The following is a 26,556-nucleotide window of genomic DNA, read 5'->3' on the forward strand; positions in this document are numbered from 1 at the left end:
GCAGGCCAGCAAGCTGGTTGGGAGCAGGGGGACTGTGGGCAGAAACGGAAGTGATTGCTTATGGACAGAGTTTCTTTTTTGGGAAGATGAAAAATGGTCCAAAACTGACTGTGGTGACAGTCGCACAATTCTGTTAATACAAAAAACCATTGAATTGTACACTTAAATGGGTGGTTTGTATAATATGTGAATTCTATCTTTAAAAAGCTGCTAACAAACTGTAAGAGAAATGAGAAGTACCACCCACATACTTACAGGGATTCCTAGAAGTTGAGGGTCCACAGGCTGACGAAAGGGTAGGGATTCCGGATCCTGTCGGTAAAGTGCCTCCAATGTTGGCATCAGTGCCTGTCGTAACTCTTCAGGCTTGAAAACTTAAGGAGAGTATATCAGAAATTAGTTACCAATTAAGAGAAAGAGGGGAAAAAGTTCAAGGAGAAACCATAATATATACCTCAAGACCCAGAAAACACAAATTTCCCTACGTTGTCCCCATGAAAAATAACTAAGGGTGTTTCTATTTTCTGGTTCAGACAGATCCTTTAAAACACACTGTCTAGTCATCTTTAAATACCCTTCATGATTCACTTAAATTTCTTAGTCAGAAACCCACTTAGTCTTGACCAAGTAGCAAGAGAATCCTAAGTGCTCCAAAAATATATGAAAAGACTTTGTCAGCATATTCCAAATGATACAATGGGCAAGGGATGCTGTCAAGCAAGAAGAGTGCCCTCCCTTCACAATATAAGCGTATAACAAGTCAGAAATTAGTCCTGGTATTGTCTTATCACCAAAGGAATCAGAACCACTGAAGGCCAAGAGTCCTTCGTTAAAATATTTGATGTTTTAGAGCTTCAGGAGTAGACATATTTACTGTTTCAATGGCAAATGTTAGTTTTAATGCTAAAGAAAAAAAAAACAAAACTCAATTGTTATCACCAGAAAGATGTACTCAGTTATCAAATTATGCTCAAATGTGTTCTCAGTATGTTTCCCAAAAGTCAGGAAGATTTGCTGGTGTGTGCCAAATGGAATGAATTTAAGCTCCCATTTAAGAAGCTGGACATTCAGGGTCCATCACTCTGAGCAGAAGCTTATTATTTCTTCTATTTACAAATTAATTTCATCTTCAAGATGGTGTATCTGTCAGTACCTTGAGTATTTTTTCACCACATGGTGGGGGTTGCCATGAAAAATTCAAACAAATAGATGGGAGAAGCTTGTCTCTTATATTAATATTTTGCCATGTTCAAAATAAACAGAATTTGAGCAAATTTGTGAGATTAGCGGTTTTAAATATAAATTCCTAACAGTAAGACTGGGTTTGTTGCAGCCTACATCAAAATCACATCTCCATATATAAAACTTTAATTTATTTTTTAGCAGGATCTTAGTTCCCCGACAAGGGCTCGAACCCCATCTCTCCTGCAGTAGAAGCATGGAGTCTTGACACTGGACCACCAAGGAGTCCCAACAACCTTATTTTTAAATAATTTTTTAGCCCCATCATTTTAAGGTATATTGTATTCATGGAACACTTTCATATATATCATCTCAGGAGCTAGCAGATCCCCCCTGAGGTAAGTCCTACTATCTGTGACACTGAAGGGGTCACTAGAGCCATAAGAAGTTCTAGTCCTAAACTAGCTAGTAAATTAACTTCCGTGGGACCTGTTTAACACTCTCTGCTTAAGCATGCTTACTTGCCTCATTACCATTCAGTAGCATGGTTAGAGCAGACTCTGAATCAGCCTGCCTGGACTACGTGAGCTGGGTAAGTTACTGAACCTTGCTGAGCCTCAGTTTTCCAGCCTGTGAAACAGGGGTCAGGGACCTCACAGAGGGGCCGTGAGGGTCTCTGATGAGACAAGGCAGCGTGTGGTACAGCGCCTGGTGCACAGCAGTTAACAAAGAATATTATTATTGCTATTATTTCCTGCATTTTGATCCAGAGTATTATTTAATCATTTCTGTCCTCTGAAAGAATTCTGCGAAGTTGTTTGCCACCCAGTGACTGCTGGAAACAAACACACTTAAAGGAAAGAAAATTCCTTCTCCGACATTAGTAATAATGAAGACCAGGCCCAGGGTGCCAAGCTTAATGAAATCACATGAAAGTTCAATTCCAAGGCCCAAGAAGCCCAATCTTACTCTACTGAAGTCTTTAGTTTTTCCTGTGCCTCCACGAACCCAGAGCCTAAGAAACTTACTCTTCTTCTTTGACTGTCCCGGGGCTGGAGATGACTGGGTCGCTGAAGTACTTGGCTGGTCTTCTTCCTCTTTCGTTTCAGTTTTTAATTCAGTGCCTCTCTCTTCAGTTTCTGTAGGCTCTACTTTACAGTCTTCTGCTTTAGTCTAGAAGGCAAGGTAGGAATTTTTGGTATTCCAAAGACATGTAACTGAGTAGCAGTACCATCATTATCTTATTTATTCTCCCCTGTGGATGGAGCTCAAGACCCTTTCTCATATGGAAATCAGTAAAATGAGGCCTAATTATCAGAGTCCTTTCCTGTAACATGTTTCTAACCCAAAAAGGCAGTAACTGCCCTCCTCTCACCTCTGGAATATCCTCCGGCTGAGTATCTGCTGGTTCTGGTGCCTCCACTTCCATTTTAGGCTCCATTTTCACTTCTTGTGAAGGCTGCTTCTCAGGAATGGTCTGAGAATTCACTTCCGTGCTACTAGTAGATGGAGGGTTTGATACCTGCCCTTCGATGCTTACAGCTGGCTGGGAAAGCTGGGTAGAAAAGGGTGGGGGAGAGAAAAAAAAAAAAGTCCGTCTGTTACAAAACCAGAATTTAGGCTATATAACAAGATGGCAGAATAACCACCTATTTCTAAACTAGTGTCATTATACCCATTTATGGTGTTTTGGGGCTTCCTGGGTAGCGCTAGTAAAAACTTGCCTGCAATGCAGGAGATGCAGGAAACATATTCTATCCCTGGGTCGGGAAGATGCCCTGGAAGAGGAGCTCATAGCAACCCACTCCAGTATTCCTGCCTGGAGAATCCCCGTGGACAGAGGAGCCTGGTGGGCTACAGTTCACAGGGTCACAGAGAGTCAGACACGGCTGAAGTGATTCAGCACACATGTACATGTATGGTGCTTTCATGTACTCTACCTACTTGGCCCCCTTGAAGTAAATTTTGCTCACGAAAAGGAGACTGAGGACTAACAAATATTGTTTGGCTGGTTGTAGACACAAGAGTCAGCAACTGTTTCTCCAGTAACATTCTGTGACAGTGCCCGGGAGGGAGGTTTCAGAAAGGACTGCCTCAGAGGAGCTCATGTTTATAGAAAAATGGAAAGAAAGTAAGAATGACTGATGGGCAATCTTTTAGCTTTAACTTCTTAGAAAAAGTTTCATATGTACAAGTTGGGAAAATATAATAAATTCCCACAATGAGCAGCTGTTTTGAGTCATCACATTCTAATGGGATAACTAACGATCTCTATTTTCCCTAGGTCTTCCAATAACATACCTCTTAATGGGAAGTCAGTCTTTTCAGAATCTACCCTACATAGAATAAAGATGCCTTTTTGCATCCTGCCTTTTCTTACATATGAGAGGCTAAGATGAACCAGTCACACATGAACGAGAGGCTAAGATGAACCAGTCACACATGAACGACGTGTTACGAAGTAGCGATGACTTAACAGCACTTCTCAGTTTGCCAACAGGACAGAGAAATGAAGTGTTAGCATCAGCGATCAAGTGGAAAGTTTGAACAGTGACACGCAGAGTTCTGTTAATAAGGAGGCAACTGTCAGGTGTACATCTGGATCTCTGCTACACAGGTAACACCTTTCGCAAGGTGTGTTTCAGGCGCTTGTGAAACACCTTCTCATGAATTTTCTAACTTTGGCTAGTACCACAGACATTCATAAATCAATGATTTTGTTCACTTGCTCTTGAGCACAGCAGTTCAGGCTGTTTGAAAAGATTCTTTAAATATCTGTAAAATTCACGTGTGGTAATAAACGTCTGGTTGCTTTTCTCCCCTTACATGCTTTCAAGCCTCTGAATACAACATGACCGCAGTCAACACAAGATCTAAACGAAATCCTTGAGGTCCTTCTATGTGAGGTATGACAGCAAAAGTCCATAAACATTAACAGGTTCTAGTCTGAGGCGGCGACAATGAGAGAAGAAATGACACAGAATAGACATGGCACAGGGAATTCCCCCGAGGTCCAGTGATAGGCTCGGTGCTTTCACTGCCATGGGCCCAGGCTGGATGCCTACTCAGGGAACTAAGATCTTGCAAGCTCACCACCCCAACCCACCTTCCACCCCCCACCCCCAAAAAAAGAAAGAAAAAAGAAACCGCACTGACGTAGTATAAAACTACAGCGCGGCTGACACGGTTTTGCCTCAAGCCCAGACTCTGCTTACTGGAGTTGCCGGCTGCGGAGGCAGCAGGGGGGCCGTCGGGGTGGGCACAGAGGCTGCTGCACTTTGCTGGGACAGAGGCTGTTGCTGCGCCTGGTCGACTGAAGGAGCAGCAGGAAGCGGAGGCTGCACTTGGGGAGGAAGTTGCGTTGGTGGTGGCGTAGGCGTCTGTCTTGGAGGTGGATGGAGAACCTGGGACTGTGGGCCAGGTGGCATGGCTGGAGGCGTAGGAACAGGGGCTGGGATTGCTGTTGCTGGTGGCTGCTGAGCCCCTATGCTAGGGGGAGTGTGGTGAGGGGTGGGGGTACGACTAGGTACGGGTGAGGGTGAATTCTGATGCAGAGCTGGTTGAGGGAGAGGGGGACAGTGAATGTGGCTCCCTTGAGACCCAGGAGGCATTATAGGAGAGTTCACAGGACAGGAAGAACTGGACATTTGTGCCTGTTAAAAGGAAAAACATAACAAGGTGCAATTCAGAACAGAATCAAAGAAATATTTACATAGGCAGGCCATATACATTTAACAGAAATCAGCAATGAATGCCTCCATTTCAAAATGTGTCAAAAACCCTATTACTGGGGGCCTGTCTTTGGAAAATCCAACCAGTATAGTACTTAGTTAAGCAGATGTCTCAGGTGCTGTGGGGGCATGGGACAGGCAAACATGCTGTTTTCTAGTCGTCCAATGCTCTCTTCAGCCAATGGTGAAGCGCAGTCCAATGCTCTCTTCTTTCTCTTCTGCTTCGTAGTACTCAGTAAGATACCATTTTTAAAGAGTTCACTGTTTTCAAAACTGGCTAAAATGGTTTTCTTTAAAATCTAATCTCTCTTACTCAGGCTTCCCTCGTAGCTCAGTTGGTAAAGAATCTACCTGCAATCCAGGAGACCCAGGTTCAGTCCCTGGGTGGGGAAGATCCCCTGGATAAGGAGATGGCAAACCACTCCAGTATTCTTGCCTGGAAAATCCCAGAGAAACCTGGTGGGATATAGTCCATGGGGTCACAAACAATTGGACACAACTGAGCAAATAAACCACAATCACTTTTTTCTTACTTACTAGCAAGGAGTACCACTGCTGTATCACAGAGTCATCACTTCATTTTCATAATACTACGTCTATAACTATTTTTATTAAAAGCTTAATTTTGCTGCCGTTCTCTGTAAAAGCCTAGATCAAGAGAAGCTTCAAGATTTGCACAAATTTAGAACAACCATTTGTGAGACATACTTGAGACACTGGTGCTTGACCGCCAGACGGAGCCAAAGGCATATTTGTTACATTCATTCCCTGTGTTGAGAATTGAGTCTGAGGAAGAAACTGGCTCTGGCTGGAAGGCTGCTGCATGCGAGGCCCGTAGCCTATAGGCTGTACACACACACACACAAAAACAAAACAAAACACAGAGCACCAAATTGCTTCATTTTAGTTATTCTACTAAGGCTGGAATCACCAATTAATTGCTCTGGCTCTGCTATGGGAGGGTGGGGAAGAAAAAGAAGAAAGTGGCATGAGAGCAGCAGACACTCATGCCGAGATAATGGAGAATAGCCTTACTACTTACTCTAAAGCCCACTCTTTTTTTATTTTTTAAGCCCACTCTATAAAGAAGTTACATACATGCATCTAGACCAAGGTACAGAAGTAACTGTCTTTATACACTGCTTGTTTTATAAGTGAGGAGAGCAGATCAGTTTCATGAGATTTTTGCTTATGTAGGCATTATTAAAGCACAAGCTTAAGACTCCATAATGAGTAATTATGGATACCAAAGGCCCAAAACTTCATAATCTAAGAAAGGCGTTTGTCTCATAGTTAAAATGAAAAATAAAACCCCTCATTAAACACAGCAGACCAGAGCAGGACATCCAGAAAGGCCCAATGACTGATAACTCTGAGAGGCAGGGTAAGGGCTGGGGGCCAACATGGAAAGGTGGATGACAGGTTTAGAATCTGCGTAAGGAGCAGTGAGATGCTCAAGAGTCCCTCTTCTCCACTCTTGAGAACCAGACAACTGCCCCTCCATCACCCTTGACAGTTTCCTCCCCGGGCAGGCTCTGTGTTTGGGGAAGATAGGCATTACGGAAGAGAGATGACTTTGTCAAAGTGTGCAGACTACTCAACACTGAGTGACACTCTAGGCAATGGTGACTGGGTGCTGTTACAAGCTTTCTAGTACTGTGACTAGGTATGAACAGTATTTGGAAGCAAATCTTTTAGTGTTTATTTTATATAAATTACAATCCAGAGAGTTCCTAACTGTACAGGATCCTATATACTTTAGACACATGTTTTCCCCAATTAAAGCTGTAAACAGCTTTCATGCCATCATGTAAGTTCTGAAATTACCACTTATGAAGCATTCCAATTTACAGATGTACCACAATTTAACCATAATGAGTCCCTTAATGTACATTCAGGCTATGGCCATTTTCTAAAACACATCACATAATACACCACCCTTAATATGAATTTTCTTCAAATTATATCCTTTTAGCATCTCAGGAATTATTTCCATAGGATAAATTTCTAAAAACAACAAATATAGGTAAAAAGAGGTAGGTGAAAATTAAGGACTTTAGTATTCACTGCCTAATTGTGGTATATGGTTTAGTTTTAATCATTTCATCATGTCTGTGTTAAGGGCTAAATACAACAGAATTCTATACCAAAAAAAAAAAACACAAAAACCCCACACCCAAAAACAACAGCATTAAGAACTAATTGCATATAGTTAGCTGTTTAAGCAAGTGTTAGAATTTGTTGTCTCAGAGAAAAGGAACTTTAAAAAGGTCAAGTAAAGGCCAAAAAGATGACCCAGAGGTCAAACTTACCGGATTAAGTGTTCCAGTTTGAGCTAACTGTACATGGTGCTGAAGAGGAGAGGTTTGCCGGGGTCCAATAGGAGGCTGAGGCATACTCATCTGGCCAAATTGATTCAAACCTGTAATCAGTACAAAATACTAAATCTGAACACCATGTGACTGGAGAATAAGAGAGTTCTTCTTTACAATTCTATGTCATTTTATCAGGACAAATAAAGGAACCTGCTTCCAACTGTGAAAGAATCTCTGTTTCATTCACAATAGCTACAGAAAGGCATTGTTAATTAATGTATGGTCTCAACCAAATTTGGATGGAATAAATCTCATCTTGGCTAGTTGTTTTTAAATGAATGCTTGATCATTTGTATCTTTTGCTCCTAGACCTGCCAGTCAACCTGCTCTTCACCCTTCCTCCCTCCCTGGGCTCCTAATCTAAAAGGCTTTCTGATTTCTCAAGTAGACAATCATAGTACCTGCTGCTGAGTGACAGCAGGAATCAAGGCGACAATTTTAAGCTTGTAGCACACCAGGAATTCTGTTAAAAACAAGAACCTTACCCGGCTGTGGGGTCACCCGAGGCATCATCTGGTTTGGCACACTGCTGCGGATCATAGATGGATCGGGGAGAGGGCCATCTAGAGCAGAATAGAGAAGTGGTTAGAATCACACCTTCCAGGCAGCTGTTCCCGTTTAAATAAGAGTAGTAACTTAACAGAATTCAGTCTATCAAAAGAATAAAGGTTTGAACTAAAGAGGAATCTGGAGAAAATGCTTTTCTGCAATACAAGAAAATGCCTCGAAATGGTTTTAGTCCACTTCTTTATGAACCAGTGTGCTTTTGGTGTTGACAGGAAATAATATATGAGATTTTATATTTAAAAGACTAATGCAGTATTTAACATGCTGTCGTTTGATTAAGCCTGATTATTTCACTGGTAAAAAGGGTATCTCTATAGACAAGAGCCACAGATTTTGTCCAGTGACCAATTTTGATTGTGTACCCCCCAATAATGTGTTTTGATGTATACACATCCAGTGTGAACACTGACTTTAAATAATATACATATTATACTTCACTATATATCATGTACCTCTTAAATACAAAAATAGAAATAATTAAGAATCATTAAAATCTATATGGTCTAAAATCACCTTTTTTATGAAAGGTGGTTTGCTTGGTTTGCTCATTAGTTATGTTTATGGTTAAAAAAAAATTGGATTCTTCTACAGTTAATTTCTGTGTATTGGATAAGAGAGGGATCTCATTCTATAAATACGCACTTAGGGCTACTCAGTTCCACTAATATTTGTTCTTGCCTACACTAGAATCAATGTTTGTATTTTAAAATAAGACTACAATTTAATACCTGACAAACTTTAAACTTGGCTCAAATTTCTAAGAACTTTCTAAGTAAATTGCACCAGACTCAAGTATCTCAAACTTACCCACTTGTCTCTGGGTCTCAGTTACTGCTTTAACTCAAACTATCAGCACTGCAGCAGTGTCCTCAACTCTAGTCTCGACTTTGTTTCTGAACAATTGTTCTACCTATCTACTAAAAAAAAAACAAAACAAAACCCAAACCCACACATCTGCAATTTTCCCTTGTTAGTGGGGCCTCCGTGCATGTTGCTCTCTCTGCCAGAAATGCTGTTCTCAATTCTTTTCACCATCATGGTCCAATGAGAAAATGTATCTAGCACACCACAGTTAACACATGAGGCTGCTGAAAGCTCTCCACCTGACTACTTCAAGACCTGTGGGGAGTGAATTTCTCAGCCCACTCACCATCCACCAATGGCCTAAGAGTTGGTACCTGCTGGCTCAGCTGGCACTACTTACAGGTAGCCAGCTTTTCCTGACTCAAAAACCACAGGTTTTCCCCATCATAGCTGTTCACGCATCATTTAAACAGCCTGCATTTTTCCTCACTATTGTGTACATACACTATATTTCATTACTTGGAACCTAGTAATGAGTCAATACATAACGGAATGCATAATAATTTTGGCTATTCAGTTAATTCATTACCTCAAGAAGGCTGCTATAATCCGAACAATGAAACTGTCAAGATGAATTTTACATGATTCTTCTAAGAAAATAAACAGTTCTTAGCCTATGGACATATTGGGTCAAGAAGAAAGTGTGACAAGTAATCTGATACTGTTTAGGATGTATGGAAGCCAGTGAGGTGCTTCCCTGATGAGTCTACATCAATTGGCTGCCTACCACATGCAAGTCAGTAAAAACCCATGGGCTATCAGTTCCTAGGTGTCACTATGAGAGAAGAATACTTTTGGCACTAAAAATGATGCCATATTGTTAACACATGTCAAGTAACAAGGTCTAGGAATCTTCAATATACTGTTTACTGTTTTTACTAGAGAACGAACTAAGTTCTTTGGAAAGGCAATAGTCATTTGAAAGCTCTAGGAATAGTAACATAAGCTAATGCAAATTAGTGAATTTGGTTAGAAACCATTTCATTTCAGTCTCTCTTAAAAATACACAGAAAGCACTTACTAGAAGTCATTCCCGGTTGTGGCTGCCCCATGTTTGGCCCTGTGTTCATAACTGGCACCATGCTTGCAGCACTGGGTAGCATGTTCTGTTTCTGCAGTCTAGTCCTTCGCTTTTCTTCTAGTTCCTTCTGGATCTTATAGATCTTCTCAGCTAGCAGGTGGTAGTATTCCGCCTTTTTAAATTTTGTTAAGTAGAGATGAGGAAAAAAGATGAACTACTATCAGGTAACAGAAAAATGAACTAAGAGCAAGTATCTGCTTCATTTAAAAAAGGCAAAAATGAAAAGGGAAAAGAAGCATTCGAATCTACTTTCTTAGACCATTCCAAATATGAGCTCACATTTAAAATGATCAGTGAAAAACTGCTATATAATGAATCTACATAGTAAGGCAAGACTTCTCAAAGTACAATTCCCAACATGTGCAAAGAATATGCTACTTCTTAAAGAAGTGCCAATGTAGAGAAGAAAGTTCAACTGATACAGAAATACTACTCGAGATGAAAATACTAAGCAGCTGATTCACCACCATATTCCAGTGAAAATAGCACGGAGCATGGTAACAGCTCAACCACTTTTTAGCTGCCAGAAGGACAACCCAGATAAAGTGCCACATGAGTGCACTGTATTAAGAGGAAAAATGTAAGATTCTTGACATACACTTTGAGAAAAGTGTTTTATTATCGCAACTCCACAGTGCATTACAGGACAGAATGGCTAAAGGGTGTCCTCTGAGGTACAGTGTTCTGTGTATGTGCAACAAAGAGGAACAAAAATAAACACCAGAAGAGGTCCACTTTTGCTTTAAATAGAAAAAACAGATGCTCACTCGATTGTTTGCCGATTCATACATGTCCCCTTCCACTTTCCGGGCATATGCAACTAGGTTTTCCATCCGTCTGTCTTTTAAAGCAGCAGGATCCGGAGTGGGAAATATGGCTTGAACGCTAGGAATATAAAATCCTACCACTATTATATCACGTCAGCTTTTTTTTCTCATCACAGAAAAACACAGAATTTTAAATATTTTCCTGGTTAGTATTTTCTCATTTTTATACAATGAATACTTTAGGTAAAACTTTAAAATAAGGCTTGAGATGTGTTCAAACATAAATTACTGACCAAAAGAAGTGTCTGTCTGTATTAATCAAATCAAAGGGTTTCCCTGATCAGAATATAAGAAATGACTCTATAGAAATACTCTCTGGTCCTTGTTATTCTAATGTAGGGAAAAAAAAAAAAAACCAAAACAAAAAACTGTGCTATCTTCTTAAAGGGAAGTGAGAAAACCTGACCTTTGCTACAGCAGCATGTAGCAAAAGTCTTAAGATCCTTCTACTCTTGTACTCAGCTTAGCAAAATAAAAACCTAATTATCTCTACAAAATCTTAAAAGATCAAAAACTTGAAGTGAAGGGAGCAAAAATGCAAAAAAATTCTGCTAAATTCAATGTCTTTTACTGTCTAGCAATTCCCCAAAATGCTTGGCACTAACTTTCCTGAAGGCTGACAAATGTGATTTCAGCTACGAATTTTATCATCTGGGTATCTCGTGGTCAGCTGTGTATTACACCTGAAGGAACCAGGTGGAGAAGAACATAAATGGAAATCTGAGTTAGTAAAAAGTTCTCAAGCATATAATATTAACATCAAATCAGATGATCAATCCCAAATAACCTACTGTCTCTATTAAGTTTCTAAACAATTTGATCACAAGATAAGTTTGTTTTGGTTATTCCTTATTAATACATTGTATTAAAATAATTTCAGTTTTCTCTTTGTGTCAAATTCCATTTCTGGTGCTATCATTTGAGAATTCCTAAATGAAGCTCAAGTATAACTGATAGGCTAATGTAACATAAAAATAAACTAAGAAGATAAGACAGACTACCTGGTTTTAAGGTAATAAAAAAAATTGGATGAAGTGGAGATCCCTCTATTAAGTAAAGGGGGAGAAAAAAAAAAAAGAATGATTCTTCAAAAAAAAAAAAAAGTGCTGCGTTTTGTTGAAGTATAAGTTCTGTAACCAGTGAGGGCAAAGCTCTATTTTTAGGGTATTGGGTATATTACATTTTACCATTCTATATGCCTTACGCCTCTTTCATCCAACAAGATAGTGTTTGTGAGGCAGTGTGCCTGGCACACATTAACTTCACAAAAAACAGTGCACAGGTATTTCATAAGCAATCGCTATGTATACATTTAGAGGACCAGAAGACCAGAGAGGCCACCCAAACAGATTCAATTTGTCAAGATAATAAAAATTTTACCAAGGATAACAGAAGGTTGTGTTGCCTCTACTATTCTAATGATCTAAGTTAAAACCTAGTTTTTCTTTTAAAATATGAGCTTTATAAAGGAAATGATTATTAAAATAAATAATCTTTAATATATACTGATTATTGTCACTAGACAGAATCCTCACACATGATTAAAAGCTAAAAGACACCTAAGAAATGATGGAGAAAAAGTTGAGAAGCAGAGAATAGAAAGTAGGAAAGCCACAGGAGAAGTATCAGCAGCAACCAGGCTATAGAAAAATCAGTAATTTCTCATGTTTAAGTGCCTGGCAGATTGACCTTGAATAAGACATGCCAACAAGCTTACAGTTTGTGGACAAGATGATTTCGAAGATCCTGAGTAATATCTTCATGCCATTGCTTCCGAATTCCAGTACTGGATGGTTGAGCTGCTGTTGGCATAGGACCCAGAGAGGCCACACTGCCATTGTCACTCATCATTGGGCTTTAAAAAGGAGTGAAACGGTTTTAGCAAAGAAGGGTAGGAGAAAGAGGCTCTCACTGAAGTAGAGCTAACAGTGAGGACTGCAATAGGGTCAATACACTATGACAAGTCTACTTACACTTAAGTCTGGGGGAAATGGTATGTATGTATTTGTACTTGTGAGGGGAAACAATGAAAACACAACATTTCACCGTGTGGAGGGGTGGCTGATATCTTGCGTTTAAAAGACTAAGTCTTGTGTTACAAGACTAAGCCGTCATTTTGACACAGCTTACCCAAGAATCCACTGGGCAATGGACTAATTGCTAACATTGGGATAAAGCAATCTCGCTTTTTAAGCAGCTGCATTTGTTAACTTCCTACTGCATTTGTAAAGGTGTCAGTTACCCCAAATAATTGATATAATTTCTAAAGAGGTTATAGAGAGCCTAAAGAAAACACATAACTTGTCATCATTCATCAAGGATATTGTCAAATCAAGGAAACTTAAAAAGCTCAAATAAGGAGCTCTAACAAGTGTCTGAAATCTGACCAAGGGCACAAACCAAGATTAAAACTTACTTTTGAGAATTTATGGCTGAATGCAACATCGAGTCAGAAAGAAGATTCGACGTTTGAGCCCCTACACCTCCATTTACTCCCATAGGACTAGCACCTATGTCAAAACAAAAAGCAAGAGACGGTATTTTAAATACCAAAAAATGACAACAAAAACAACAAAAATTAAGTAAGGATAAAAAGGAAGAGGAAAAACTATGAAAGTACTAGAATAAAACATTACAAGAATTTTTTGTCCTTTCAAAAGACCCAAAACAGAAGTTTTAAGGATATTGAGAAATGTGAGTAATAAGTAAAATAATCACCATAAACAAAGTCAAGAGAAAGATGACAAACCTTGCGGGGAAAAATGCTAATATTATAAATAATAATTATTTGCAATATAATCAGCAACACATATATAAAGGCTACTATACAAAGTACCTTTACAGCATAGTAAGAAAAACATGAACAATCCAAGAGGAAAGGAACAATTTACATAAAAAAAGAAATACAATGGCTTAAAAAATTACATAAAAAACATATAATTTTTTTTTATGTATGAAATTCCAAAAACTTTTTTTTTGGCCACGGGGCTTGTGGAATTTTAGTGGCTTGTGGGGACCTTAGTTCCCTTAACCAGTGGTCGAACCTGTGCCCCCTGCAGTGGAAGCATGGAATCCTAATCACTAGACCATCAGGGAATTCCTATGAATTCCCTTAAAGTTTGAGAAAACAAAATGCTGAGAAAGGTTTGGGTAAAGAAGCATTTTCTATGAAAATTCATAGGTGTGTAAACTGATCCACTCTTGGGAAAGCTATCTGGTAACTGTTAAACAAATGAAAAAAAAAAAAAAAAAAACGCACACACATTTTCACCAACTTAAGATTTCCACTTGCTATTTCATCTTACAGTTATAGTCACATATGTATGGATAAACATAAGAGTAATGGTGTCAAAAGAAGCAAAAAACTAGAACTAAGATTGTTTAGGGAACTGAACTTAACACATGTATGTGTTTTCATAAGCACCATCTATGTAAGAACATAAGAAACCTAAGGATGATGATCCCCAGGGAAGGGAATGAAAGACAGTATTCGCGTTACACATTTTAAATTGACTACTCCTTCAAACTGGCTTTAATAGCTCTATGTATTCCTATTACTATTTTAATTAATGATTTAATGAATATTACTTCTTTAAAACATACAGTGTCTAATAAAAATCCTATTGCCTTCTTTCATCACGCTTCCCAAATGGTTAGGCAGAACTCTCCTTCTAACAGCATCAAGGCAGGCTCTGAAATGCAGTTGCTGGTAGTGGCTTATCTGTCACTATGAAATACTCATTTTTAAGAAAATTACATATCCTTAACACAGATCTGCTTCACTGGTGGCAACAGTATGAAGGTAAAGAAAAAAGTGATTATACTATTATTGATTTATTTTACTGTCTTCTGGTGGCACATGAAAACAGACATTCCCTCCCAAAGTATCCAGGTTCATTTAATCTTTGGCACTGATTGCAAGTAATGGCTCAATCTTAACTTTAGAAAGATACTTTTATACAGATTTGTATTTAAGACCCTAAGAGTGAGCATTCACTTGAGATACAAAAAGGTAGGAACAGAAACACTACTGGCACTGAGAGAGTAAGTCAGAAAGAAAAAAATGAACAAAAGAAAAATTCAAAGCACCTGGTGATCAAGGAGAAAACACATAATATTTTAAGCCCTAGGGAGAATCTTAAGCCTTAGGAGAACATGTATTTTTTCCTAAGCCCTGACAAAATCTTTATACATTAAGTGAATCCAATAGTAATTAGAAGATTAAGAATGTGGTTAAACAGGGCCACGGGGGCCATATAGTAAAAAGCTCTCATGTGGAGTTCTGGGAGTTGCTCCCCCTTTCCCCTCTCTGCTACAAAATTTCTATTACCTGAAATATGTAGTAGAGATCCTGCTGTCTTGTCTGTTTGTTCACTTACCTGCTCATCCACACTAGAGATGTCTCAAAAGTAGGGACAACTTTTGAGCCCCTGCGCCACAACTACTGAGCTCGAAAGCCTAGAGCCTGTGCTTCGTGACAAGAGAAGTCACTGCAAGGAGAAGCCTGCAGAGTAGCCCATGCTTGCTGCAGCTAAAGGAAGTCTATGTACATCAATGAAGACCCAGCACAGTGCCCCCCCAAAAAACAGTAGAAGAGATCAAAATTTTAAAAAAAAAAGACTCAGAAAGGTAAAAAAGAAATCCAAGAAGCTAACTTCCAAATAAACTAAACTCCTCTCTCAACAACTCTTTTTCTCAATAACTCTTTAACAGGTTAGCATTCCTTGTAATAAAAGAGTGTATATTTTCTTAAGTTAAAAATAATAAAAATCAACAAGATTTACATTTTTATGAGTAGTGTGCCCAACTCTGCTTTCTCATTTAGAATAAAAAAATAATGTGCAAAAACTAAAGCCTACTGTACCTATCAACAGAACGGCAAAAATAAGTTTCACAGGAAAAAGCATAATAGATTACTTCAAATCAGACTGCTGTCTAGTTACAGAGAACTTCATCACCATGAACGACTTTGGAGTAAGAAGCAAAGTATTAAGTCATGGGCTTACCAAAACTGCTTAGATGTTTAACTGCTTGACAGTAAAGAGATAGTCATAGGGCCAATCTCTTTCCCCATATAATTATAGAATAAAAACCATCCTCAAATTAGGGTATCAGAATACTGCTCACTCTTCCCTTCCTTCTGTTCTATCATAGAAAGAGGTTAGGCAAACAAGTGTATCCGATAAACTATTTCAAAGGCAAATCACCCCAGCTACCAGATACACTGAAATCTATATAAACAATAATCAAACACTTCAAACCAAAAGAATACTTCCAGCCCAAACACAACCATTTCTTTCTATAGTTTAAAATATCAAAAAATTTGGAAACTTAAATGTCCACCTGTAACAAGACTGTTCTATACAACAAAGTAGTATAGAAGCATCAAAAAGGATACCTTAGGTACAGAAACAGAAAGATGTTCACACTGTATGAAGAAATAGTCTGTTAAAACTCATGGGATCCCATTTCTAGAAACAGAAACTAATATATGCACAAGATTAAGAAGGATATACACCAATAGCTGTTGCCTCTGGTATATGGATTACAAGGGATTTTTACACTATAATCTTTTTAAAAGTTATTTCAAAAAATTGTTCACGTAACAACAACAAAAAAGATGGGGAGACGGGGGGAGAGAACAGAGAGCAGGTAAAAGAGACATACACATACACGCAGACTAAAATAAACTAAGGAGCTACCCTTGCAGGTTACACGGCAATCACACACACAACTGGTGCCACCTCTGTCATGACGAGGAGGACACACACTTACTCATGTTGCTCATGGGCCGCATCCCTTGGGGAGACTGCCCAGACTGCTGGTTCTGCTGATTCTTCGCTTGCACCTGGGGCTGGGTCGGCATCTGATTTACTTGATAGGGCAGTCCAAGGGCTGCATAGGCTCTTTCTATAGAGCTGGGATCAATCTGACTGACAGTGCTTAGGCTGGGAGTGGACTGTTGACCCACCCCTAGAGAGCTAGTATTGCCAAGTCCAACTGGTGTTCCAGTCAAAATTGCTAGGGAAAACAGAAGAAAGAGTATTACAACATTAAAGATGCTGAGAAGGAAATACTATCATGTCTGAGTTTTAAACACAAAAATAGTGCTGTGTGATTATGAAATACATACATCTTGTTTCCCATTATTTCCTTAAATTTCTAAACGTAGAACTGATTGGTCAAAGGGCATCACTGGTGTGAGAAACTTTTGATCCAAAATATCCAAAAGCCTCCCCACAGGCTGTATCAATGTTCCCACCAAGAATGAATGACAGCGTGACAGGAAAGAAATGGTATTTTATTTCATTACTTAATTTAATAGGGAACTTCTGGGTATTTCCCCTTCTAGTGAACTATTTCCTAGTCCTAATTCTCTACTAGGATATCTATGGTTTATTTATTAACTTATGGAATTTCATTCCTTTTTGAAATATGCTATATGCAGTTTCAAATTTATCTTTCAATCCTAAATGCTACTTTTCAATCCTAAATCCTAAACCTAGGATTTAAATTTTTAAATCCTAAATGAGATGTGGTGGCTGCACTTTCTACTTTTGACACTTTTTTTTCTCTAAGAAAAGCTTATCACCCCCAGGCTTCTAAAAATAACCTCAAGCTTTTCTTTAACATTAATTTCAAATTATCTAAATATTTAGATCACAGGTAGAGAAGAGTAATAATCTGCCCAATGCCAAAGCAATGATGTTTCTGGATCTTATTTTAAGTAGTAAATACTTCAGTTCTAACCTTATATTTATGAAGTTTGTGGTAAATGGAAATAATCTAGTATGATAGCACTGGCAGTCACAGAAACTTCATATAATCAAGAAGTATGTTAAATCTCACCAAACTGCACTGGTAAAGAGTCTAAGAATACTTTGATATAAAAGTTTCAAAAGATTTCATCACTTACACTGTTGATTTCTCTTATCTCCAGCATTTTTAAGGGGTAGACACACAGGACAATCATGCCTTGTACAATTCTTCCAGTGTGAAATGATTTGTCGAGAAGATGCACAGTGTGCCACTAATAAGAAGAAAAATGATTTTTTACATTACTATTAGCTAACTTATCGACCATATAACGAGTACTACAAATGTTATTAATGCATCTTGCTAACACCCCCTAAATATTTTACAGTCGAGAAAACAGGCAAAAACTGGTTAAGTAATTTGAACAAAGTCACAGAGCACCCAAAGTGGGATTCAAACTCAAGCAGTCTGATTTCCAGAGCCTCTATTTTTGACCACAACACTGTGTGAGAAAAATCTTTAAAAAACAGATTTCTCTTAAAAAAAAGGGGGGGGGTACAGGACTTCCCTGGTGGTTCAGTAGATAGGAATCTGCCTGCCAATGCAAGGGTACCCTGGTCCAGGAAGATTCCACACACCACAGAGCAACTAAGCCTGTGTGCCACAACTTCTGAGCCCGCGAGCTCTAGGCCCCGAGAGCCCCAACTACTGAAGCCTGAGTTCCTAGAGCCTGTGCTCTGCAACAAGAGAAGCCACCACAGGGAGTAGCCACTGCGCGCCACAACTAGAGAAAGCCTGCATGCAGCAATGAAGACCCAGTGCAACCTTCCCCCCAAAAAAGGGTACAAATGAACTTATTTACAAAACAGAAATAGAGGCAGAGATTACCAGGCAGGGGAGGTGGAAAAATTGGGAGACTGGGAAGGACATATATATACTACTATACTCTATAAAATAGATAAATAAGAATCTACTGTATAGCACCAGAAACTCTACTCAATACTTTCTAACGTGTGAAAAGAATCTGAAGGAGTGGATATATGAGTATGTAGAACACTCACTGTGCTGCACAGCAGAAACAAACACAACATCGTAAAGCAACTACGCGCCAATGAAAAACACAAACAGATCCCTAATGGCTCTGTAAGTATACTGAGTTGTCACATTCTTTTTAGTATTTGCCTACGTGACAGTAAGCTCTCAATATTTAAGGCTATGCTGGGGCAAATAAAGTCCCCTGCAAAAGAGAAGTCTCTAAAACTTCCTCTACCACCACATCTCTAGATACTCACTCAGAAAATGACACTCAATTTTATCATAACATAGAATAAAGCATTATCAGTAAGGAGTCTCAGGAGAGAGAAAATGTGATCAGCTCTAACCATAAATAAATACTGACTGCTGGGCATAAAAGCCTCCGAGCCCACTCACCTTGGCAGGACTTGCCCGACTGGCAGTGTGTCATGTGGTTGAGGACGTTCTTCATCGTCCGACAGTGGGGAAGGTTGCACTGCCTCACCTCCCCGTTGGCCTGCTCCCGGCGTTGGCACTTGTGAGCATGCAGGAGGAGGACAAGCTGCTGCTGGATGAGCTTGCGCTTCTCTGGATCAGCTGTATGTGCTCCAGAACCCATCCCTTGGGCCACCGGAGCCACCAGGCCTGGCTGCTGGACCTGTGGGGCCTGCTGCTGGCCCTAAGGGATACAACGGTAAAGACACATTCAATGTTAGGTGTCACTGGGTGCTACCTCCTGAATAAATATGGACCTGGAGATTTTCAATGAAAACCTTTAACGACATGTCATCTACTAGGTGCCAGACCCAATTTTTTAACACAGGGGATTCTAAGATAAATAAACGATGGCTTTTGCCATCAAGAAGCTTAATTTAACAAGAAAATAAATTACTATTACTATATTAACAAGTAATATAATCAAAGTATGTATAACATACAGAGAGCAAAAGAACGAGAAGGACATGGTAAAGCCCAGTGCAAGGGGGAAAATAAACAAATCTGTTGTGAAGGGCGTGTTCAAGTTAGATTTTGAAATAGTGAAGTTTCTTGGGAGACCTGGCAGGGGCCTTTCAGGTGGGTGAAAAACTAGTTTTTGTAAACTCTGGACAAAATTCATTTCTTCCTATAGAAAAGTAAACATTTCTGGAGACAGAGAAACGTGTTAATCTTTCCGTCTCCAAAACTTTGAAGAGTCTCTGAAATACAGGCATTCAATGACTATGGGACATACAGCAAAAAACCTAAAATATCTGAAAAGGAAATAAAATTCCTATAGTACAATTTTTGAAGATGAACATGGACTATCTGACACATTTACAACTAGAGATAGTTTTACTTTAGAAAAACAGCAATGTTAGAAGAGTTGGAGATTTTTCCACAGTAACAGTCACTGTTAAAAATAATGTGTAACTTTGAGAGGGAGGGAAGTTACTTGTCTCTAACAGTACCAGGTATAAATCAATAGATATCCAGATGACTGACCAAAGAGGAAAAAGGTTCCACTTTCCTATCCTATAGAAAGAATTGCGTATACAAGGAGTTGAATATGGCAGGACCCCAAAACTTTCATTGTGGCAGCCCCACTTGCTTCTGTTTGGACTAACATCCTTACTGGTCAATGCCCAAGTAAAAAAATACCATGTGAAATGGAAGGCAGGCATAAGCTTCCTTGATCACAGGGACCATCCCATTACATCCTAGAGTTCTGCTTTACAGAGGAACAGAAAACATAAAAGTTTAACAGAATTCTTCAAAAAAAAAAAAAAAAAATCTTTGGCTGTACCAAGCATGCATGGCATGTGGGATCTTAGTTCCCCAACCAGGGATGGAGCCCATGCCCCCTGCATTGGAGGCACAGAGTCTTAACCACAGGACCACCAAGGAAGTCCCAAACACATTTCTTTTGCTCAAGTGTCAGATGGAAAACAAATCTGCAGACAGATTACTACCCACCATATTGGGCATTCCTCCACCAGGAACTGCCTTTTTGTCCATTGCAAATGGAGATAAGCTATTTGGTAGTACAGACTTTGTCGGAATCTGGAGACCAAGGCCACTGGCTCCCATCTGCTGTCCAGAATTCTGAGTGTATGGTGAACCGTAAGGATTAGGGTTGTTCATCATTCCCATCTAAGAACAAGAAACAGAAAAGAAATTACATCTTATTCCCCACACTAACAGGACATACTATTTCCTTTCCTTTTCCACTTCCTAATTTACAAGGACAACTTTAAAAGAAATTCTCCGTATATAAAAAGATTATAATCTAGGGGCCTGAGGTACAGTAAATTTAGAGTTATTTCCTATAAATATGAGATGTTATTAAAAATGTGTCTTCATTTAGCTACAATTACTAAGCAGGTTCTGCTATTCATCTCCACTTTCAATGCACTAAATAACTTTCATTTAATGTGCAAACTATAACTTAACAAATTCAATCTAACTGAATAAACCATCTAATCCTTAAATATATTAGAGAACTTGATATATCAAAGCATTTGAATGCTTATTCCAGCATTAAAAAAAAAAAAAAAAGGGAAGGGGACTTCCCTTACTGTCCAGTTGTTACGACTCTGTGCTTCCAGTGTAGGGGGCATGGGTTTGAAACCGGGGAACTAGGATCCCAAATGCTGTGTGGAGCGGCTGGGTTAAAAACACAAATAAATACCAAAAGCAAGGTAGAAAACTGGTAGTTTGGGGGATGTGTCTTTTTTAAATTCAGGGACACAGTAGAATAGTGATTTAAAATTTTTTTGAATCTGAATTATCTAGATACAGCGTGTAAACTTGAAAGCCTGCATTTCTTGATATCTCACACCTAGTTGCTTTATTAAATTGCTTCCTTGGCTCTTAAAGTAATCCGAGTGTATCTGCAATCCCTATGAGCTTTAAAAAGGACGTCTGGGGACTTCCCCGGCAGTCCAGTGATTAGGAACCTGCACCTTCACTGCAGGGGGCACAGGCTGGACCCCTGGTTGGAGAACTAAGATCCCACATGCTACAGAGCACGGCCCTGTCTTTACGTCAGTCCACGTGGCACCATCGTACCGTAGCTCAAAGAACAGGGCATTAATTAGTCAAAAGCCAAATGTCTTACTGGTAACAGTGATGCAACTCACAGTTCTATTCTTCCACATAAGACCCCTATGTAAGTCAATCACTGCCTACTAGCAAGCACTCAGGATAGAAACTAAGGATGCTAAAGGAATCATGCCACATTTCTCATCTTTCTCAGACAGATCCAATTCTATCAAAGGGTCCTTCAAATTCTACCTCTAGCCACCCAGTCCCATGTATCCATGCCCACTGTCACTGTCTTAATTCAAGTCCCTGATCACAGCTTTTGTAGACTGTATCTAACAGGTTTTCTTGACATCTGTCCTCACTTTTTTCTACTCATAAGGGGGAGAAAACGATGGTTTACCAGATCTTTCATTATCTGCATGAGAATCTGACTACTTCTCCATGGCAGAAGTACTGCTTATCTCCCTTACCCATTAACTGGCAAACCTGAGAGCATCATGTTTCTTGAATCTCCAACATCTGCTTCAGCTTTTCCCTTTCCCTATAACTAGGCAGTGAGTGGCATACCTTCCTTCCCTATTTTTTGGTTCCTGAATGCTAACCTGTAAAGGAAACAAAATACTAAGTTCACAAAAAGGCAGGGATGATGATAGGGAATGAGACTGAGGGAAGTGGCACTGTTCCAGTGAAAACAAAAAAACAGGCAGCCTCAGTGGGATGCAGCCAGAGTAAAAACGTATTTGGTCTCCGATAACTGGAATTTCCTATGTGAATCTGACCAGTGAAAATGGAGGGATAATCAAATACAAAAACAAGCTTACATGAAAAGTTCCAGTTTCTTTTGGTAGTTTCAAATGGGGCTGGAAGCACTGCTGCTACATATTGCTTTTAAAGTACTAATATTTACACTAACATAGTTCCAACACTGTGCTCGCCTACACTTGGGGGAATTGGATTTCACTTGTGTTTCTTATTAGCATGGAAATCCAGGGTAGATGTAAAACGAAAGCCATTTAAAGAGTCCACAATTTATGTAAATAAAACATTGGAATTTGTAAGGTGCCTTCATGTCTCTTGTTAAGATGCATAATGTGTTTATCAAGTACATCCTAGTAGAGTTTGGTCCTTCACACATTTGTTCACATAGACATCACCTTGATTGCCTACACCAAGTTTCAACAATTCCTGATGTTGCTTGTTCCCTCAATCACAATGCATAACCTAGAAACTCTAGCAGACCCTGGTCTCAAATATACAGATTGCACTAACTGCCAGTCAGATGGCAGTAATTCATTCCTAACACTTCTGGCCACTGTGACCAACAAAGACCCTCAGGCTTTTTGTGTGCGATCTCCCTCAGAGTTTTGCTGCCTGTGTTAGAAAATAAACACAACCACCCCCCTCACCCCTACTGTTTCTATCTATTCAACCCCCCTACTCTCTCACTAATAGGAAGGGAATATACTGTACTTAATTTCTGCTACACTGTAGTTAGTTATCTCATCTTGTTCCCTTCTCTACAGCTAATGTGATCCAGATGTCCAACTACCTACCACCTACCTGGACCACAGCGATACAGATCTCCACCTCAACTGAAAAGGCAGAGGACCAGGAAGCCACAGACAGTTCTAGGCAACTAAAACCAGAGGAACTGCAGGGGAGTATTTTATCTTTCTTTAAAAAAGAAATCTGACTCTACAGGTTGTTTCTTAGTGTTGGATGCATTAAAAACAGAAACTTAGGGAACACAGCAACACATAAAACACAGGATGGTAACAAACACTGATAAACAGAAAAGCAGTATACAACAATGTGAACAGGTAAGGAATATTTAAGAGACAAGAATCCCGTAACAAGGCTTGCATGTATCAACAGTAATGCACACCAGCAGTAAATGTGAAAATGTGACTCCATGAATCCCCAAATAATAAAAACAAAATTAAACTACATCCTGACCTGGTCTACCTATTGGGTTTGATAAATACATCTATATCCAGTCATCCCCCAGGCACTGTGTCAACTGGTGGGGGGTGGCGGAGGCGGTGGCAGGGTGGTATGTACATTGATAAACAAGGAAGGCTAGGGATCTTTCAGAACTGAAAAGACACCTAATCCTAAGCATTTTCCATACTCACTCCTATGACTCTCACACTACTGATTTAATTCAGGGACCTCACCTCCCCATAGGGACTATTTTTCAAATTGATACAGCACACCTAAAACCACACCCATCAAGACTGCAAATTTGGGAGTAAGAGTCTCCTTTAAAATCCATCAGGACTTGGCATAAAGACTTGTCTTTTTCTCTCTCAGCATGGATTCTTCCTCTCTGCCTTATATTTAATACTTTTACTTAAACTTTATGGGTTCAGTACTCATATAGGTGATACTCACTTAAAACAAATATTTTAGTAATAAAGTCTTTATATTTGAATTCCCCCTCTCCATGAAAATATAAGCTCCACAGAGACAAAGATTTTTTTTGTCTGATTAATTTACTGCTATATATCCAAACTGAAACAATGCTGATGTAGAAATTTGTGATTTAGATTATAAATAGAACAGTGACCCACTCTCAACCTAGGCATTCTCCTAATGAGCCTTTTCTTATTTTTCTTCACGGCACTATCTAGAATACTATTAATTTACATCTTATGTGTACCCTAGAAAGTAAGTTCCATGAAGTGAGTTTATTCACTGCTCTAGCTTCCGCATCAAAGCTACAACTCAGTAAATATTTGCTCAATCAGTGAAGGTGTAATGTTTGTCATCCCTGCCCCCATATAAACATCAGGAGGGCAGGGACTCTTAATAGGCATATCCCTAGAATCTAGAAGAGGTACTTAATAAATATTCTACCTCTTGTTTCTGGTTCTCATTCCAAATATTTTAAGTAAACCACATCAACACAGCAACATAAAAGTGCCAGAAAGGGAGAACCTAGAGTAGGTAGTTGACACCAAACAGAATCCTAAGTTAAGATGTCTATATCTTTTACCCTGGAGCTATAAAACACACACACACACCCACCCCACATATATATATTTGAGGGCTTTCATTTATCTACGTGACCTCAGGGTTCCCACTCCCACTTCACCCACGTTTTACTTTCATTCTAGAACTCTCACCATCATGACTCTCGGGAATACGCAAGCCCTGCTGCTGACGTCACTCCCCTCAGTAGAGCACGCTCGCTCCTACTCCATGTGAACACCTCTCCCACCCCCAATGCCACCTTACAAGGGAAGCCCTCTCTTCAGTCAACAAGAACTTAGGGATAACTACATGTCAGAGACTGGCAACTACAGTGTGATGCCATTTCAAGAAAAAGGAATAAAATGGGTAGGAAAAATATGAAGGAATAAACATCAAATATATGCTGATAAAATTTTAACTATACAGAGTACATATTTAAATGTATTTAAAAATGTATTTAACATTCTCTACTTAATAAGGGTAAGAAAGTAGGCTTTTTAAATAAGAAAAGTCTTTCAAATAACAGCCAAAATCAGGTTAATTAGAACACCTGGAATGTTGGTTGGGGTTTTATGGCAAACTAGTGCATCTTAGGGTTTCCCAGGAGGCTCAGTAGTAAAGAACCTGCCTGCCAATGCAAGAGACGTGGGTTAGATCGCTGGGTTGGAAAGATCCCCTGGAGAAGGAAATAGCAACCCACTCCCATATTCTTGCCTAGAAAATCCCATGCACAGAGGAGCCTGGCAGGTTGGAGTCCATGGGTCGCAAGAGTTGGACATGACTTAAGTGACTAAACAATAATGCATCTTAATATCCATCAACCAATAAGGAAAAAAAAATAACACATCTCTTAAAAACCAGGGACATGGGACTTTCCTGGTAGTCCAGTGGCTAAAGACTCCATGCTCCCAACACAGGGGGCCTGGGTTCAATCCCTGGTCAAGGAACTGGATCCCACATGCCGCAACTAAGAGTTCGAATGTCAAAACTAAGACCCAGGGCAGCCAAATAAATAAATACTTTAAAAAAAAAAAAAAAAAAACAGGGACATTCCAAGCAATGGGAACAAATGAAGTCTATCTGAAGATAGTATAAAATTTGCGACAATAGATCCCTGGCATATAATATGTGGGAAATGCTACGTAACATAAGAAGATTAAACATGAACAGTCAAGAATAAATGAATAACCCCAGGCCCTCCTCCTCCACCCCTGGAACACTCAAGATATACTGACAGAGCACACAAACCGAAACCGCACTCACCTTAAGAGGCTGGGGGCCTCTCAGTCCTGTCTGTCCTCCCATTTGGGGAGAGCCTTGCTGCAGTGGCTCAGTCATTAAGTTGCCAGCATTTCCCATGCCTGGGTTTGGGTACTGCATATTAGGTCGCCCCCGGCCTGCTCCAATTGAACCGTTCATGACTTGATTAGGCATCATCCCCTGTCCATTGCCGGCAGTCAACATTCCAGGATTCATGGCAGCATTCATCCCTGTGTTCATTCCCATGGCAGGCTGATTGACGGGGCTGCTCATCATACCTGCTGCAGATGGTGTGGGACCCTGATTTGGTCCACTAGTGCCCATCCCCATGTTGGGAGAAGTCAAGCCTGCCTGGGCCATTGGGCTTTTGACCATGCTATTTATCAAACCTAATCCAGGACTGTTCTGTTGGGCTTGGCTGGCCATGCCTTGGCCTGGGCCACCAACCCCCATATTGAGGTTAGGGGAACTACCAGACCGTAGCAATTCTGACAGTTGTTTATGTTTAGAGGCTGCATCTTGTACTATGCCAAGACTTGTCTGAAGCTGACTAATATCACCACCATTGGTTAGTCCCAATTCTGTAGAGTTGATTAATTCATCTGGTAAGTCGTGCTCCAAGTCAAATAGAGAGCCGAAATCTAAAAACAAAGAGGAAAGATAAAGGTTAAAGTATGACAGTCAAAATTACAAATTTCTCTATACTTGTTCTTGATAAGCATTAAATATAATTTCTAAACCTCACTCCATGGAATACTATCTATTTGTATTAGGTTTTCATGTTATACTAAAGTTTTATTTTACATATTTGTGTGTGTGTGTACATATAAAATATATATAAGAGTACTATCATGCCAAGTTTATTTATTTTTTTAAACAAGTTTAAACATTTATAAACT

The 26,556-nt window shown here is 39.5% G+C and overlaps 1 protein-coding gene across 2 annotated transcripts in view; it reads right to left on the reverse strand.

Annotated features, from left to right (window-relative positions):
* The window catches only part of EP300 (E1A binding protein p300), a 65,901-nt gene that overhangs the window by 19,809 nt on the left and 19,536 nt on the right, over nt 1–26,556 (reverse strand). Inside the window, exons 2-17 of one of the 2 annotated variants that reach the window (XM_043440048.1) lie at nt 25,661–26,298; nt 20,351–20,527; nt 18,815–19,076; nt 17,544–17,657; nt 16,403–16,648; nt 13,044–13,137; nt 12,345–12,482; nt 10,568–10,685; nt 9,741–9,912; nt 7,774–7,851; nt 7,226–7,335; nt 5,622–5,759; nt 4,398–4,835; nt 2,558–2,737; nt 2,211–2,355; nt 256–374 (exon numbers count right to left, since the gene is read on the reverse strand). In XM_043440048.1, coding sequence (XP_043295983.1) covers nt 256–374; nt 2,211–2,355; nt 2,558–2,737; nt 4,398–4,835; nt 5,622–5,759; nt 7,226–7,335; nt 7,774–7,851; nt 9,741–9,912; nt 10,568–10,685; nt 12,345–12,482; nt 13,044–13,137; nt 16,403–16,648; nt 17,544–17,657; nt 18,815–19,076; nt 20,351–20,527; nt 25,661–26,298 — 3,167 coding nt within the window. The remainder of the gene's footprint in view (nt 1–255; nt 375–2,210; nt 2,356–2,557; nt 2,738–4,397; nt 4,836–5,621; nt 5,760–7,225; nt 7,336–7,773; nt 7,852–9,740; nt 9,913–10,567; nt 10,686–12,344; nt 12,483–13,043; nt 13,138–16,402; nt 16,649–17,543; nt 17,658–18,814; nt 19,077–20,350; nt 20,528–25,660; nt 26,299–26,556) is intronic. The other variant, XM_043440049.1, reaches the window with a different exon arrangement.

This window comes from Cervus canadensis, chromosome 21, assembly GCF_019320065.1.
Source record: "Cervus canadensis isolate Bull #8, Minnesota chromosome 21, ASM1932006v1, whole genome shotgun sequence".
In the NCBI taxonomy this organism is placed as follows: domain Eukaryota; kingdom Metazoa; phylum Chordata; class Mammalia; order Artiodactyla; family Cervidae; genus Cervus; species Cervus canadensis.